This window comes from Tyto alba, unplaced genomic scaffold, assembly GCF_018691265.1.
Source record: "Tyto alba isolate M040663 unplaced genomic scaffold, T.alba_DEE_v4.0 Super-Scaffold_48, whole genome shotgun sequence".
Classification (NCBI taxonomy): domain Eukaryota; kingdom Metazoa; phylum Chordata; class Aves; order Strigiformes; family Tytonidae; genus Tyto; species Tyto alba.
In genome coordinates, this window is record NW_024881324.1 from 27,710,325 (window position 1) to 27,728,737 (window position 18,413).

The 18,413-nt window shown below is 41.8% G+C and overlaps 1 protein-coding gene across 7 annotated transcripts in view; it reads left to right on the forward strand.

Moving 5' to 3' along the window:
• SEMA5A (semaphorin 5A) overlaps positions 1-14,757 on the forward strand; it is a 498,071-nt gene extending 483,314 nt beyond the window's left edge. For all 7 annotated transcript variants that reach the window (XM_042806859.1, XM_042806857.1, XM_042806861.1 and 4 more), the window contains 5 exons: positions 331-501; positions 2,692-2,847; positions 5,898-5,945; positions 8,190-8,401; positions 9,829-14,757. In XM_042806859.1, the coding sequence (XP_042662793.1) occupies positions 331-501; positions 2,692-2,847; positions 5,898-5,945; positions 8,190-8,401; positions 9,829-9,948 (707 nt within the window). In that variant the 3' untranslated portion in view covers positions 9,949-14,757. The remainder of the gene's footprint in view (positions 1-330; positions 502-2,691; positions 2,848-5,897; positions 5,946-8,189; positions 8,402-9,828) is intronic.
• The last annotated feature ends 3,656 nt before the right edge of the window (positions 14,758-18,413 follow it).

Here is an 18,413-nt window from a genome sequence, read left to right on the forward strand (position 1 = left end):
TTGGTATTTTATTTCCTCACAAGTGAGAAATAAAAGAAAAAGAAACAGCAAAGAGTTTTGGCCTTAAAGATATTATGGTACCCACTGAAAGTGCCTTGTGTGGATGATTGACTTGGTTAGGCTTCCCAGTATACCAGGGGCTTTTAAAATATGTAAATTACGTTGCACTGTGGTAAGATTAAATTTGTGGGCCTGTGTTCAGTGGTACCTAGAAATGTCCAATAATTTCAGTAGGCCATGAATTAGATCCATGGAACGTGAGAAAGATGGGTTGCATCACGTCACGTCACACATTAACGTGGAACAAGATGGCATTTTGTGTCCTTTCAGTGGATGGAGGCTGGTCCTGCTGGTCATCTTGGTCGAAGTGCTCGGCAACTTGTGGAGGAGGGCATTACATGAGGACCCGCTCCTGCACAAACCCAGCACCAGCGTACGGAGGAGATATCTGCCTCGGGCTGCACACCGAGGAAGCGCTCTGCAACACACAGCCGTGCCCAGGTATGGCAGATCGGCGCACGCAGCCGTGTTGTTTCTGTCCCACAGAATAAGGCGGTCGCAGTTAGGCAACAGCATGCTCCTTCATCCGTTATTTGGGAGGAAATCATTTATCTCCCTTGTTAAGTGCACAATCGGCTCTTACGTGCTACAATCCTAGTAAGTCAAGTAATAGCAGGATCTAGCCTACAGGACACTAGCTCCTCCCTCCCCCTTTAAAAATTAAAATTTGATTTATCAGATTCCAGGTCTAGATAAACTGAAATTGTATGATATTTGAAGCGGGTGATGCAGAAAGCATGGAAGACTTTTAATAACAAGATCTCCAAGAAGTGCGTTTGTTATAACACTAAACATTCACAGAAGGCACATTGTTGAGGTTAACACTCCACATGTGTTATCACAGGGTCCTTCACCTAGGTAATGTTTGCCCTGTTTTCATATAAAGCACAGAGCAAATCTTAATGCTCTTTGTAAATAACATCTTCAGCTTCGGATGTTAAGGAGCATTAAGGAGCAGACACTTCATCATTTCAAATGGCTGTGGGATACTTAGTAAATGAAATGTCTCAGCATTCCTGCTAGGTGTATGATGTATGATGTTCTGGATCGTGACCTTTTCGGTAATTTTGACTCTGCCTTTTGACTCATATTAAAAGAAACTATTTTTTTTTTAAGTGAGAAGCAGGGTGTAAAACTGCATAAAACCAGATAAAATAATTAGTGAAAAGCCAGTGGGAAAATTTGTTTTCATTTATTGTTGATTAATGGACTACAGGCAACAGCAAAAGGAAATAAGCAGCTCTGATGTCATATTGTATTACTGGCTTCACTTAGAGCTCCTAGACTTCATAACAAAAGTTTTCTGCTCATGTGATGAGGCTGTGCACGTGTAAACAAACGTTCCATGAGTTTGAATGTATGGATCCTATTACCTGTGCTGAACTACAATTTAAGTTAATTTCCCTTTCTAGGCACCACATGTCTTGCAGCAGAATAAAATCACCTACTTTGTCAAAATTAAAGCAGATGCATCACTCTGCATTGTGTTTTTAAAAAAATCCCAAACATAGAAATCAGTTAATGATTTGATTTTTCAAGACAAATAGTGTACATTTGTATGTAGAAGTTACATAGCTGCTTTTGGATCCTTAAGGCATCTTTAAAGGTCAGAACCGGTGCATTCATTGTGCTAGTATTGTAGCTATTTCTCTTGTTGTGCATTTATTTTCTTCTGCCATTTTTCTAGAAATGACAGTTCACAAACAATTATAAGTAACCTCTTCATCTTATTTTGGTCTGCTTGTTACTTAAATTTTGGAGTAGGTGGGGAGTAGAGGAGGAGGGGGTTGGTTTCACTTTTGCTCAAGAAAGTGAAAACATTTACAAAGCAATAAAATTTCTCACATTCTGTGATGTTTTATTAATATTTCAGTCTCACTGAAAATTTGCCATGCCTTTTTGAAACAGCACACCATCAGCTAGCTGTGAGAATGGCCCTTGCCTCGTGTTTACAATGTAGCTTTCAAAACTTTTTTTTACTGCTGTTATTTCACATTTGTATGGGACAAAAATAGCTGCAGTGCTACACATGTCAAGTTTGGTCAGACTCCTTCATCCCTGCAGAGCCATTTTCTTGTGGTGAGGATCAGATGGCCAGTGGTTCTTCCTTGTGCAGATCTGTGCCATTGGTGACATTCGCTGCTTGAGTGACATGTTTAGTGTAGGAAGGGAGTAGTAGTGACACCTGGAATCTAAGAACAACCAACCAACACAGAAATTCATATGCAAAAATGGAAATTACTTATAACATTTCTTAAGTTGTGAAAAGAGCAAAGATTTCTTGACATTTGAAATAGTACTTTTTTTTTTTTTTTTTTGGACGAACAAAGCTAACAGAAAATTAAAATTTCTGGAATCCTGACCCTAAGGATTTCTTGAGGATATGGAGGGTTAATGGCAAATCCAACTGAAAGTATGCAAGTATCTGCTTAAAAGAAAGTAACCCGTATCCGCAAAATACATCGGTTGTCCTCTTTCGTTTTAAAGATGTCCTCTGCTAGTTTGTGGCAGCTGGGGCCGAGGCCGCCTGCCATCTTTCAGAAGTACAGGCTCTTTGTTTCTCTCTCACTCGGTGTGCTTGAAGCATTTAACTGCAGTGCCTGCGTGTGCGCCCTTTTCTGCCCGTTGCAGACAGCTGGTCCGAGTGGTCTGAGTGGTCCTCCTGCGACTCGTCCGGCTCCCAGCTCCGCGTTCGTCAGTGCATCCTTTTGTTTCCCGTGGGCAGCCAGTGCACGGGCAACGCCACGGAGAGCCGGGCCTGCGCGCTGGACTCCAACTTCATCCCAGGTGAGATCAGCCTGCTCCTTGAAAGGGTGAGTGAAATCCCTCACCGTTTCAGGAGCGAGGCGTAGCCCCGTCGCGGGCTGCACGGTGCAGAGCTGAGAGCTGGAGCAGAACTTGCCTTTTGTCGGGCAAAGCGTGCTGGTCTGCCGCGTGAAGCCGATGCTGCTCGACCGCGTGTCCCTGTGGAAATGCGCCTCACGGCACCAAGTGCTGTGGGGCTCTCCCTGCTGTCACTGCCTGGGACTTTGGGCAGGCACTGCCTCAGCGTTCTGCAGGTCCCTCCCTTCCTACTGGGTAGCGGGGCAACGGACAGCCAGGAGAACTGGTTTGCTTTTTACTTTGATTAAGGGGTTTTGAGACTTCGGGGTTATTAGAGAAACATTCCCCCAGGTTTGGGATTTGCGTGTACAGAAGTGGGTGCTGTGGTAGCTAATCTGGCAATTATTTCCCTGAGTCCATTAAATTAATAACTGCTTAGAAGGGTAAATACAATTAACCGTGCCTCAGGTCCTTATCTCCCCCATGACCACTAAGTACCCGATGGATAGTCATGTTGCGTATTATTCTATAGCATTTGTTGAAACTCACGACTGTACTCTTTTTTTTTTTTTTTTTTTTAAATCACAGCAGTAATTTAAATCCACACAAGAGTATGTAGACACACTGCATTACTGTTAACGGTCGTCTTTCTGCCTGTGTACATTAAAAAGAGCTAGTGGTATATTCACAGACAGAGAAATTTACATATTAATGTATCATTTTAAATGTTGTTATGTTTACTCCGTGCAGCAACCTTTTTTTTCTGTGACTGTGTGGTACAATATAGTACAGCATAACAAAGAAATCAACAAATTTAAACACTTTTTTATGGATGGTGCATAATACTTTAACTCCCAAATACTGTTTTTTCCTCCGAAACCAATGTGAAAGATGTCGGTGTGAAAGCAAAACCTCCCACATTGTATTTTTCCCTTTTCCTCAGGCTTTTGAAGCAGCTCGGTTAATATTCACATTCTGTGACTCCACTGCCTAATCCATTATAAGCTCTACATCTTGTTTTGGAAAGTAGGCATTCTCGGAACCTGACATGAGCCACCTCTCCTCTCACCCTTCTGGTTGGTTTGCTACTCCTCAGGTTACCCGTAGCACAGCAGATAAGGTCATGCCCATTACGCTCACCTTAGGCAAACTAGCTTGCTTTCTTAGGATCGCTCATCTTGCTTTCACTCCTCCAGGTCCTCCAACTCCGGGTTCTCCCCCTCCCTCCCACCCAACCTCTCTCTCCTAATTCGCCTCCTTCCTTTCCTCAGCCAGCCTGCTGGCGTGGCCGTCCTCATGCTGTCTCCTCCTTCTTACCTTAGCTCTGTTCCTCTGCAGAACTTAGCCTATAGAGCGATTCTGACAGAGTGCAAAAGTTACTCCTTCTCATCATTGCTGCTGCTGTGTTTCCACCTTGCAGAGCTTCATGGTTTCCTGGTACCCTTTGTTCTTCTTTTTGTTTGGATTGTGAATCAGCGGTCTCAACCGGATCAAGTGTGCTCTCAAGCCTTTAACGCTGTGAGAGTGCTGTTCTGTCAGGTCTGGTAGTTTCTCGTTTTGAAAACAGTTAGTATTGATTTAGCATGTGAGGAAAGGTAAAAAAACCTGTGATCCCTTTAGCAGCAGCTGCATATGGCTCATCTTTCAGCAGTGAAGTGGAGACCCTACTCTGTTAATTCCTCATGCAGAAGCTATTGCGTACCTGTGGCTATTATTGCAGCCCTTCTCTGGTCTGATCCTTAGTTCTTCCAGAGGCGTCCTTGGATGGGAAATCCAGAGCTGCACGCAGTGTTGATGGTATGGACAGCACACAGATTTGTAAAGTGCCATAATGCTGATAGCCTGTCCTATTCCCTATTGCTTTCTTGGTAGTACCTAGCATTTCGGTTTGCCTTTTTGATTGATTCTGAACACTGAGCTGATATTTTCATGGAACAATTTGTCATAACCTGCCAGTCTCACTCATGACCAGTAATGGTCATCTCACAGCCCGTTTTACATGTGAAGCTAGGATTGCTTTCCTCTGCATGTACCACTTCAATCTACATTCTGTTTCACTGGTTGTTTTATTGCCTAGTTTTGTAAGGCCCTCTTGCAGCTCTTCACAGCATGCCCTTGTCCATGTTACCTTAAATTTGCATCATCAGTAAATTTCAAACCCACCTTCTTCTCCTGCTTTCCTAGCTCTGCTGAAAAGCCTAGGTCCCTGCAGAGGTGGTAACCTTCCTCCATTGTAGGAACTGGGAAAATAATGCTAGCCTGTATTCTGTCTTTTCCCTCATCTCATCCATTGCTTGGAAAGTCTTTGACAAAGAAAAACTTAAAAGCTTTTTTGAAATCCACATAGATTGTGTCAGTTACCCCACCCACCTCCACACGATTGCTGACCTTTTCGGAGAGGTTCAAGAGATTTGTAAGGCAGGACTTCCCTTCACAGGAGCCATGGTCCTGAAGTAGAGTGAGAAAACTTGATTGCCAACAGATTTTATTCAATATTTATTGAAAATGTTTCCAAAGTCCAAATAGTAAGGATACGGGCTAGAATTACATTTCATTAGTTTACAACTGAGACCCATGAAATTGGCAGTCATCTTTTCTGAAGATTTGTAAATTCCCTCTTTCCACGTTGGTGCTGGTAGAAGTAATAAGCCCTTCTGAACACAAGATAATTAAACTCTCATTAATTTTACTATTCAGAAAAATCAGTGCTTTTGCAACATGTTTAAACTCCACAAAGAAGCTTTTCATGTGCACTTCATCTTTTTAATGCCAGAGATGTTTTGAGGCAAGAATTAAAAATACATTGCTGCTCTTGCTTGGGAAACTAAGGAACCTGAAGCTGTCATGGAACCTTTCTGTTAATTCTATCACATAGTCAAAATATTTTTTACTTTGGATTTGCATTGAATGTAGTAGAATGAATTTTTAAATCCTTCCTGTGTTAATCAAACTAATAGTTCTCTGTAATATTTTTTTCTCCTTGGCATAAACGGTTTGTTTATTCATTTTTCTAGAAATATCAGTGGCACGATCCAGCAGCATAGAAGAAAAACGATGTGGCGGTAAGCTTTTCAGCTCTAGATGTGTATTTAATGCTGAAATATTGATTCCATGTTTTTTTTGCTTTGGTTTCACCTTTTGCACTCTCTTAGTTTTATTCTATCTTCTAAATGCCGCATTCTCATTATTTACACTTGTACAGAAAAAGAGACGTAGTTACTACAGGATTTCTCATTAAATATCCATCTGCCATTGTTGACCTTTGAGACAAGAACATGTATTACTGGATGTTTGTATTTTCTTCTTTTTCAGCATGGCAGTCACTCTCGTCTCAAAAAGAAATTCATATTATAAACTCGTTATCAGTAGGTCAAAATTTGTAAAGTTGCTTCACCTTTTTCAGGATAATAATTTCATAAACCTCTTGGGGACTCCAAGTAAATAGCAGAATGCCAGCCTTCTACCCCATTTAATAGCTCAGACAGTATCTGGGACTCATATTCAGCATCGCTGCCAAAGACAAAGCTAAAAATTAAAAAAAAAAAAAAAAGATTAATTCCAGAGAGTCCTGATGCTAGCAAAACAAATCTTGAAAGAGAAAACTGTTAGAAACCCCCAGAACAATAGCAATAATAATAAGAAGGGAAAATGACCATTTTTTTTTTTGTGCTGAGTGATCACGCTTAGACTGTGTCGTCATGGTAATAGCTCTGCCCAGTTCTAGTATTCTTCCATGCACAGATGAGTTGCATTTTTAACCTACTAAGGGACAGTGAAAACACAGGGGTTATGCAAGGCTACCAGTGTGCATGGTAACTTGTTGTGGGAGCCAGGATACTGTGATTTAATTTTTTCTAATTAGCAGTGGTACTCTGAAAACATTTTGCCAAGTTCTACAACAGTGGGACACTCTTATACAAGTGTAGAAGGATATTTCAGTGGTAATTTATATATGGGGGCAGTCAACCTGGTCATCTAAGTATTAGTTTGTGTGATTCTAAATACCCAACAGGCATATAAAGGTCCTACCTTAGGCATCTGCAAAAAACGGGACCCACGTGCTGGCCCATTTTTCTCTAATACAGTGGAAAATGCCTAACAGATGTTTTTCAGACTAGTGCCAGTCTTTTAGTTTAAAATCTTTCATTTGTGCATTTAGGCAACCACAAACAAATTTTCAGTGATGTTAAGATGAAATTTCCGGCAGGAGCTTCTCACTGATACTTCTTTCCTAATCAAAAAAACACAGCTCTAGTTTGAAATAACATGAAAAACAGTGTAATTTGTTTATTTTGAGCTAATCCTACTGGTGCCACGTATGATCTGATATCTCTGTTCAGTAACCTCAGGGGATGATTGTGCTTTAGATTCACTTCTGCAGTTTCATGCAGCAATGAGCTTCCTCTCAGTTTTAAGCCTCGGGTAGGTGGGGGGGGTTCCCATCACCTGATCCCAAAGCGTCTTTGGGGGCAGAGCAGATAGGAGAGTGCTGGGTTCCGAGCTGTCGACTTTGCACTCTCTGGGAGCTATGGTTAAAAGCACACTGAGCTTTAAGGAGTGTCTCTCTCCCCTTCCCATTTCCCCCTAAAATGCTACCATTTCTTCCTCACCCCCCCTTATAAATAAAAAAAAAAAAAAAAAAAAAAAATAATTTGAAGGCTGGAGAAGGCAACCAATTTGCCATATATCAAGGATACAGAAACAGTGAGGCCTAGCAAGAATCAAAGCAACGGATGGAAAAAATGCACACCACTGCTTCTGGGATGTGCACTGAATAAAGGGGATACAGAAAACGTTTTAGGGAAATCAGGAGTGTGATTCAAAGATATCAGTATTTTGTTAGTCCTGCCACAATTCATTATGTGTAAGAGAAAGAACTAGAAGAAGAGCAGAGGAGGTGATGCTGAAAAAAGGCTACGTATGTACATTGTCTACATAATTTATATATAACAAGGCTTTGTTATGCAGCCTGAAAAAAAACTTTGCTGAACTATTCAAACATACTAAATGCAATTCATTCAGCTGTTATTTGGATTCTGAACTTATTTAAGCATCTTTCAAAAATCTGTCTTAATACTTGCAGAGATGTATTGGTATCTAAGATTCTTATAATGATCCCTTCAGGGAAGTGCAACACATTTTGCTGTCGTAGGGATAAGCCATTGCAATTGAGATGTTTCTGGGAAACACGTGACGTTTCCTTTATCCTTATTTGAATCAAGCACTTGTCTACATTTTCCCCCAAGCTTAAGCTTTTATTGCTATTCCCTTAAAAATAAGATTGTCTTCTGGTCTCCACTCCGCAGAGTTCAACATGTTTCACATGATTGCAGTGGGATTAAGTAGCTCAATCCTTGGTTGCCTTCTTACCCTGCTTGTTTACACTTATTGCCAACGATATCAACAACAGTCCCATGATGCGACTGTCATCCACCCGGTGTCACCAGCTCCTCTCAATACCAGCATTACTAACCATATCAACAAACTGGACAAATACGATTCTGTAGAAGCCATCAAGGTGAGCGGTGGGTTGGGAGCTCTATACTGCACAACAGACGTGCTTCGAGACAACAGTTCTGCTGTATCAAAAGAATTCTACCTGCTAGTTTTCTGCAGTGGCTTCTGGACTCAGATTGCACTGGTTGTTAATGACAAAAATAGATTCCACTTGAGATATTGTAATTACAAATCCTTTCCTTTGCCAACCCCTATTACACAGGAAGTTAGGTTTTGTGTGGTTTTATAATCTAGACAGCAACAGCCTTTCCTGGAGAAAAACAGACCACTCAGGTTTTGTTTTGTGAGGTTTTTTCCCTAATTGTGTTCCCTCGTGGCTTGTTCAAGAAGTAAATAGGGCCATTAACAGTCACTATGACACATATCCAAGATAATCCTTTGGCTCCAATGATATGGTGTCAAGGGCAATGTTCATCTTCCTCCACTATGTCGCCGTACAGGAGAGGTATCTGGTGAATATATTCTGGGTCAGACTCTTAGCTAGTGTTCATACCCAAAATATTCTGTAAATGATCAGTACAGATTTACATTAGCCGAGAGTCTGGCATGTATCTATATCATATGATCATTGTTCCCAAACAGCTATTTTCTTCTTATGACCTTTTAGAATAGCTCTGCTCTTCAGATCCACTGAATTAAGGAAGGATGAGCATTCTGAAAACACCTAGTTCAGTATCGTCAGATTACACAGTTTATTTATGCAGCTGCAAAGCTTTTTGTAAATGAGGATTTTTCTTAAATCCTAACTGGATAATCCAGTTTTTAATTTCTGCATTTTTCTTTCTAGTTAAAGACATTTTAAAGAATTCCATTAAAAGTTGCAAGAAAAGTGGAGAATTTGTAATCAGTGGTGGAATACGTACCTAATTTAAAGCTTTTCTGAATCCCACTAATCATCTCTCTGGATAGATACAGAAAGAAAAAAAAACCTTTGAAAATTCATACTCTGAATACCTATATCACTTTTTAAAAAACAGGATTTATACTCTTAAGACCTTCAGACGTTTCTCCTACTCCTATTGCATTTGAAAATCAAGGAATTAATGCAATAATGATTAAATAACTCTTATTCAGGAAAAAAAAAAGATAATGAGTGAATCAGTCTGATGGGAAGAACTGAATATGTATGGTTAAAAAGTAATTCTAATCATAGAATTAGTTTTATAATATTGGGGGAAAAGTACCTGGGTCTACTTTATTGAGTAGCATTGCTTTTTGTAGGGATGCTATTATGTGAGCATATAGATGAAAATGCAAGCTTTTGTAAATATGCAGGTATTTCTCAGTGCATTTTAAACTGACTGACTATACACAGATATTTGCCACAAAAATTGCCTTGGTGAAAGAGCCTTGGTGGAAGGACACCTTTCTTCTGTCATTCCCATTTTCTTACCTCTTTCTTATTTTTTTTTGTTTTTCCCCCCCCAGGCATTTAACAAAAACAACCTGATTCTGGAAGAGAGAAACAAATACTTCAATCCACATCTCACTGCAAAGACTTATTCTAATACCTATTTCACAGATTTCAACCATTATGATGAGTACTAATGGGCTTGTGTATTTCCTGGCCTCTTGTAACTCCCCAGTCCCCAAGGCCTGTGCTACTTGACTGCTCATGTGATTGAGACTTCAGAGGTGAAGTTCAGAGACATTTCAAGCACGATCCAAGCCATTGCTGTCCCATTGCTGCCGAAAGCCCACACCACCTGTTTGTGAATGCTGTTTTCTTTACAGAGTGCGAGGTTGGCCTTCCCCGTCGGGTGCAGCTACAGCCCCTCAGTGCTGCTGGACCACTCACGAGGATTGCATCGCATCACTGTTCCATAAACTTCAGTCAGATTTCTCTAACAAGTGTCTAAGTAATTCCTGAGCTTTAAAATAATAATAATAATAATAATAATAATAATTATGTTATCACTTAAAGCTGCTCCAGGAGCGCAAATCTGATTTCTATTTAGGCATTGCCTTTTATTTCTGTGAGATTTGAGGAGGGAGCTCTGCTGTTAGCTGCGGAGCCCTCTGGGCACCCTCCCGGGGCTCTCACCACCACCAAGACCTTGCAGGGTGCTGGGAGCAATGACAAGAAGCAGCGCGGTGGTTTAGCGATGCTCTGCGGCGGCTCTGGGCTCTGTGGGGCTGATCTTCCCGGGCTGTAAATCACTCCGGCTGCAGCTCAGCTGCTCAGAGTGCAGAGACGAAGCCCGTACCGAGGGATACAACCTTGTAATCAACCCAGACAGCTACCGGGTCAGTGGCGTCCAGTTGCGAGCCGAGCCCCATCGCATAAAGCCTTTGCCCAGCTTGGTTTCATCTTTGGGAGGGTGTGGAAGGGCACGTCCCACGGGGAGGCTGAGGGAGGAAGGCGGGTGTGGGAGGCACACGGGAAGGTTTCTCTGTGTGCCGTTTTTAAGCCAGCCTTGCTGCAGCGTGCGGGTTTGCACGAGCCGCGGCAGCCCCCTCGCCTCCCCGCCGCAGCACCCGCCGCCAGGCTGCCCACGGGAAGCTACGCCTGCCCGGCGGGCCGTCTGCCACCTCGGGCTCCTGGGGGGGCACGTAGGCATCGCCACGGGTCTGCTCTTCTCTTCCCGGCTTTTGCTTTACGTGCGCGCGTCTGACAAGCGAAGCTGGCTCGCGAAAACGCGGACGGATTTGCACAGCGTTGCCTGGTCTCGCTGCTGTGTCCGACCCACGCTGGTCAGCCCCTAGAGGAACAATCTTCCCGCGTTTTAAGTGATTCTCTTGTTGAACTTCATTGGTGTAAATATTTAGAATGCTGTTTGAGTTTTAAGTTATCAGTTTTAATTCTTTTTGTAGTGGCAGTTGAGGAAACACAAAGAATTTTTATACCGTTTTTCTTTGTTCTGTCTGTCTTCACCCACATTCATGACATTGTTATTTTTGTATCTGAAATTCCAGATGTATAACTAGAAATAAAAGGGCAGGGATCTGAGCCAGATTTTCCAGAGTACTTAGTAGTAAGGCAGCATTTGCTGTTCTCAGAAGCTTGTGAAAAGAAATTACAAGTGGATACTAAGGTTTGAAGAATTGAGCTTTCAGTTTTTTGAGCATGCTAGACACAGAAAGCATCGCGCCAGAATAGCGGGAAGGTAAGTAAGGAGAAGCAGAGTGGGAATTCTGCCACGCTGTGTTTAGAGACCTTGATCATTAGGTTACGCTATGATAGGGAAATAGAGAAAAACATGTACAGAGTGTAATGATTCACAACTATGTACAAAAAAAAGGCAAAAAGTACCAAGAAACAGTGATCGTGTCAGACTGCTTTGAGCACCGCTGTGGTGGTCGGGCCACTGACACGGCAAGGGTGACCAGTGTATCCAGTGAGAGCAGTGGGCAGTTCTGAACGGGGGCAGATCTGGGCGTCGCACTGGGCTTACTACCTCTCCTCTGCGGTAAAGTGAAAAAATGGAAAGCAAGTGGTCTTTGAAAAGCTGTGCAGTAAAATGAATGCACGTTTACCATCTATGGAAATATTTAACATCAGCTGCCTGTTTTTTCCAGCTGAATAGTTTTCCCTGTTACCAACACAGTCAAAAGAAAACACCCCCACCCTCGCACCAGTTCATCTCCAGAAAGTATAATAAGACTGGTTCCCTGTAATTTGTGATATTTTTTTTTTAACGTACACTAGATTTGGTTTTCCAGGAAGAAATTAGCTGATTGCCCTGGGTAAGAGGAGATTTTCTCTGCAAGAAAATTCAGTGAAACAGATAGAGGAGGGGAAAGCTTTCCAGATCGTAACTAGTCCCATATCTGAATCACTGTGTTCATGCTAAAAGATAAAATTTTACTTTTAAATAAGATAAATAAAATAAAATGTCTATTGCTCCCACTGCCAAGAAAAAGCAGCACATGCACATACACACCTATGCGCAACACTGTTCCTCTGTAATAAGAATACATTAGTCTGACTTAAGGATTTTATATTTAGACTATTAGTTATGAGACCAATATCTTTAAAATATTTGAACTATGTATTTTTATTTTAACCTTTTTCAATTAAAATTATCTGAAATCAGCTTTTTTTAAAAAAAAAACCTCTTCAGTAGTTTGAGGCACGCATATCTTCAGTGATCTATTTTCCATTCTTTTCATGGATAAATACATATGTTAGATACGTGTTATATCTGCGGTAGTAATACCCTAGGTTAAGTCTGCGTGATTTTAGGTGAAAGTGCATTTAGCAGATGCTCAGTCTGCTCACACTTGCATCTCCCAAAGGAATATTTCAGGTGTTCCAGATCTTTGAGCAACTCAATGATGTCATTTAAACACCAGGCCAACTTGGCAGCAAGGTGTTCCTTTTAAACATTTGGGGGGTTATTTTTGGTTTTTAGCTTCTTAAATTACATCATTCTTAACTGCAGGCAGAGGTATATTCAAACCTTCATCTAAATCAGTCAGGTGAACATGGACGTTTCACAGCACTTCAATGAGAAGAAATTGATGGCAAGATCTCCTTGTCAAGCTGAGACAACAGGTTATAAATCCATTAGATATTTGTGTCTTCAGTAATTTTAGAGGTCCCCAGATGCACCACCTATATCAGTATTTTCACCTTGAGTTCTACACAGCTGCCCAGGTAGCTTCATACAGCCTTTCCTAATACATGGAGCAAGGCAAGGTGCAGTCTATTAATTTTCAATTTATTTAGCATTCTTTCTAAAATAGGCTACACACCTGTTGGTGAAAAGCAGATTTCTCCATGAAAGGTCTACTTTCTCTTTTGCCAAAAATGTAAAAAAGTGGGCATTTGCCTGCAAATCTTGTTTAAGCTGACAGAGCTCTCAAATTTTCACAAGGGTAAAATTTATTTCTTACGGCACTGTTCTGTTCTTGGAAAGGGAGAAACAATTCCCTTGCCCATTAAATGCCATGCTTATAATACCCCTTTTGCTTGAATAAAGTGATCTTTTCTGGATAGAGAATTGTATTAACTCTGATGCCAATCGTTAATATTACTAAACCACTTTTGCACTGACTGCATAAATTTAAAAATGTTTCTCTATTTTGAAAGCAAACTTTTCAACAGATAGATAAAAATTCTCTGAGTAGAGCTGATTCTGGGTAGCCCTGCTACATGGAGTGAGGAGGAAGCAGGATCGCCAGATGGATCCTGTGCAGTATATACTTTCATTGGATAACTCAAAGTAGAATTGTGCTTGAGTACAAATTTTGGGCTTATTTTTGTGTCTGATGCATAGCGTACATTCCTCAGTTGCTTAGAAAATGGACTCCTGTGCTTGCAGATGTATCTTGTACTTTGATTTGCGTTTTATGACCTTTATGGTCATTTAAAGTTACTTTACATGGAAGCTTTTCCAGCCGTTTGCTCACCTGCTGTTGGAGCAGCATGGTTTGGCTAAAACTAATCAAGAGATTTTTGACTAGAATTAGGATTTTCATAAGAGAGTAAAAGAAAGAATGGGACTTAAATGGCTTTGATTTCCAGGCTATTAAGCAGTGCTGATTAAAGTCTCAGATGGGTGTAGGACACTCTGCATTTAGTTAGCTCTACCAGAGCTCCACAGTAACCTCTGGGAAAATACCCCATCAATGTACAAATCAAGAGCTACCAAAGCACTTACGTTAAGAGAAGAAAGTTCTCAGAGCATCAGACCATATGGCTGCTCAAACCAGAAAAGAAAGTAAGAGGTCCCAGATGCAACAAAAATGTTAACCGGAATAAATGCTTCAATATATTTTTTTCACTATTACAGAATGAATATATTCACTCCTTTAAATGTGGGACCAGCTTTATTAAAATCAGCGCAACATAAGCACATTCCTAATGTTAATTGTATGCGTAATGGCTTTGCTGTATGAGATCAGTGCTGTAAACAGTTCGGTCCAAGCTTGTCTTGCTCTGCTTGAGGCATCTGACCAATTTCTGGTTGTAGCTGCCACCAGCACCCTCTGTGTCCTGTCTGGAAGAACATCCCTCGGTGGGCAGTTACGTCCTTGCGAGGGCTTGTGTCCCTCCACCAGCTCTACAGTGAGCCTAGAGAGATACGCTTCTAATTTTCACTGTCATTCGGACGCCTAAATTTAGATTGGAAAAGCTAGGCTCCTGAGAATGATTGTACTCATCACCAAGTTCAGTGGTATGGATGTAACAAATTACTTATTTTAATGTGTTTACAGGATCGAGCCCAAAATATATTGCTTCTGCACAAATCCATGCACGGTACAAGATGAATTCAGTAGTAAGAAAACAGATCCATCTGAAGTTGTTCACAAGCAAATCTGCATCTTGATATCAGGGAATAGATATGTGTTCATTGTGTGGGGTATTTGAATTCATTCCTTTCTTTGCTAAATAAATGAATGATAAAACGAGATACTGCTTGACTTCATTTAAAAGCCATTCTTCCGAATAAAGAAGGGTTCTGGGATCTGTGAGTGTTTTCCCTTTCTTTCTCTCTTCTCCACAAAAATGAATCCGTGTGTGGCTGAAATGGCCTTTAGCTAGAGCGTTCTGTGTAGCTAAATGAATGCTTTGCATTGTGTTGCCATGCGACAACATTTTCTAACTGGGATGGTACAAAGAGGGAAATGTGCTAACCTGGGAGGTTTGGCAGAGATTTCAACCCCAGCAGTGGCAAGGGTAGGCAGAAGTGGAAACAAAAACACAGAAAAATGTGGCTGAAGGCTTGACAGATTTGTTCACTAAACTTTCACAGAAAATTAGAGGCTTTTGGGGAACTGCCTCTTGCGCCTGTAACCTCCTGAATAGTCAAGCTGACTAGTTGCTCAAGCAAAAAGCAACCTGATTGCAACAGGTACTTGTGCAAAGTTGTGATTGTTTCTCAGAATTGGGGGGGGAAATGAAGGGGCATGCTCAGCACCAGGATACCCAGAAGGGAACAAAATGCTTTTTCAAGCAGTAAGCGCCAAGTACAGGTGGCATTTTGTCAGTCTCTGTGCTGGCAGGAAGGACGGGGCAACAGGAGCAGATCTGCAGAGCAAAACAGCTGGTGCTGAGCTCATGGATTTTGGACTAGCTCCAGGCTAGGCCCACAGGCTGAACACCCACTACCAGTTAGAGTGTACCCCTTTAGTTTCCCTCATTCATTAAAAAAAAAAAAAAAAATGAAAACCACACCAGATGGCATGCTCTGAGACTGATCCATGGTGCAAATGAAAGCTTGGTAAGAGGAGTGCTGGGAACTGATAACTCCTTTGTTTCCAGCTGGCACTTTGGATCCAGGTTGGACACTTGTTAGCGTATGTGCTGCTTTTGGCTGGGAAAAGAGTGAATTGTCTTCCCGGGGGGCGGCGCGGGGCCGGGTTGTGGATTTGTGCTGGCGACAGCGCTGATAACAGAGGGATGCTTTGGTTGTGCCGCGCTCACACAGTCGCCTCAAGGCCTGTTCTGCTCCTCACCCCACCCCACCCCACCCCACCCCACGCGCGAGCGGGCTGGGGGGGCACCAGGAGTTGGGAGGGGACCCAGCCGGGACAGCTGCCCCCGACTGCCCCCAGGGATGTCCCACCCCGTACGGCGTCCTGCTCAGCACCTACAGCTGGGGCAAGAAGGAGGAGGAAGGGGGGGACGTTCGGAGTGACGGCGTTTCCCTTCCCCGCTCACCGTGACGCGGGACGGAGCCCGGCTGTCCTGGGGGGGGCTGAGCCCCGGCCTGCCCCTGGCCCCCGCGGGATGAATCCCCTGCTTTGCTTGGCTTTGCTTCTGCGCGCGGATTTGGCTTTATCTGTGAAAATGGCCTTATCTCAACCCACGAGCTTTCTCACTTTTCCGATTCTCCCCCCCATCCCAGCGGGGGGAGTGAGCGAGCGGCTGCGCGGGGCTGAGCTGCTGGCTGGGGTTAAACCACGACAGCTTACTTCCCCCTTGCCTTTTCTGTTTCTGAGAAATTGATTACACCTCTACATACCTGAGGATTCATCAGTTTGAAGGAATGATTTTATACCAATAGTGAAGTCTGCTAAAAATTGATATTGTAAAACTGACATGAAGGGCTGTGCAAAAACTGTTCTACTGATACTGAGTCTGTCTCATTTTAATTGTTCTTAAACTGAATGTACTACAGCAATTCCTCAACTGAAGTGAACATTTGAGTAGAGATGGTAGTTCCGTAACATCGTTTCAGAAAAGAAATTCAATCAATGTAACTTTCATCAGTCTCACAGTCCACTCCTAGAGGCTGACAATACAGAAAGAAGCTGTACTTTTTTTTCTCCGAAGGAATTATCTACAAACCTCATCCAAGAATAGCTTCGGATTTAAAAATGTCATGGAAGGTAATTAACAGTAACACGGTATATGTTCCAGGATTCAGCAACCATATTTGCTAATCACTAAACCCATGGTTTTGCATTAATTCTCCCTTTTGTTAGCTGCAGCAGTAGCCATTGACTGAAAGTGAAATAAATATCAAATTTCAAATAAATGCGAAATTTAAGGTTCCAGCTTTTAAGTAAAGCTTTGAAGCCAGTACAGCTGCAGAAGAAATTGCTTTTATATCTGTGTGCCAAAAAGTGCTTTCTCTTGTCATGGACTTATGGAATGCCCTGTGCAGTGGAAAAATTGCTTTTAATAGTGATGTACCCAAGGTATAATAATTGAAATAGAGCTCAGATTTTTAGCAATTGTAAACACTTTTGGTTTGATATCAGGAGAATGCCCCGGCTTATTCCAATAATGGGAGTAAACGGTCCCTGTACAGAACTTTACAGGGAATAATTTTTCTTTGCCATTAACTCCTTCTAAAACAGCTTCCTTAGAAAAATTTCGCAGCAGAGCTGCTGAAAATAAATCACATTTAAGAAGAAACATCGGTGTGGTGGCTCAAGCACAGAAGCATGAGTGCAGGAATCTAAGCCAGTTACAACTGCAGTCGCATTCTACTGGCACGGAGCTCACTTCAGATTTACACCTACCCAGGCAGCTCGCCGAGTTTTTATCCTAATGGCTGCCCATCAACATATTTATTACTCCAGGGAGGTAATTTAACATAATGCTTTACTGATCATACAGAACACGGAGAAGAAGCTCACCCTATATTTTCATCCCCAGTGATAATTCCGGATATTTTAAATAATTTAATGAATTAGCCTTTATGATATTGAATTCAAGGGGGGGGGGCTGGAGGACATGCCACTTTTCTAGTCTCCATTACTCATACTGATATTATTGAACTGCCTTGATTAGTAGTCACAATTTCTTCTTGACTTAGTGTCTTTTTCAAGCTTTGATAGTAAGGATTTTATTGCCGTTTCCAAGTCTTCAGTGTCAGCAAAACCTGAACTACATCTTTCTGTGCTCATTTAACACTTTTCCTGAAATCAGAATGCTTATCCTTAACATGCATGCTCAAATCTTAGTCACCCATCCATGATCTTCCAAGCCATTATTTCTGCTTGCTTGTTTTTTGCACTAGTGTAAAACAGTGCTAACCCACAAGGGAATACCAAGTTCTGCAATGATAAGTTTGGACTCTCTATGGAAGAAAAGAAAAATCAACTTCTTTACCTTTTTATATTCCCTTTGAGGCTTTCTCCCTGGTGCTATTCAGGGGCCATAGTGTATGAGTAAATCCCTCCCTAAGAGTGCTCAGTTCAGTGCTTATAGTTAAAGCCACGTTTACGGAATTTCATGATTTCCATGAAACATTGTGCATTTTATATTAAAGCAGACATAAAACTTGCTATCAATCCACACCACAGAAATGGGTAGAAATGTTTTCAAACCTCATGATTTGGCCCCAAGTGTGTATTAGCCTTTCGTTCCCTTGATTTCCTAGAAATACTCATAACTTCCCAAGACCATTCATTGTATGGGTAGTGTTTTTTTGAAACGTCATCAATTATTTATCTATGACTATAGTAAACCCACCTTTGCCTATGATTTCCCACAAAACCTGAGCTAGGATTTCTCCTGAGGTACAGATTAGAGCAGAGGACGCTTCCTAGTAATAAACACATTGCTGTTAATGTATAACTTGTTGCAGAAAGACACAGGTTGAAGGGAGCAT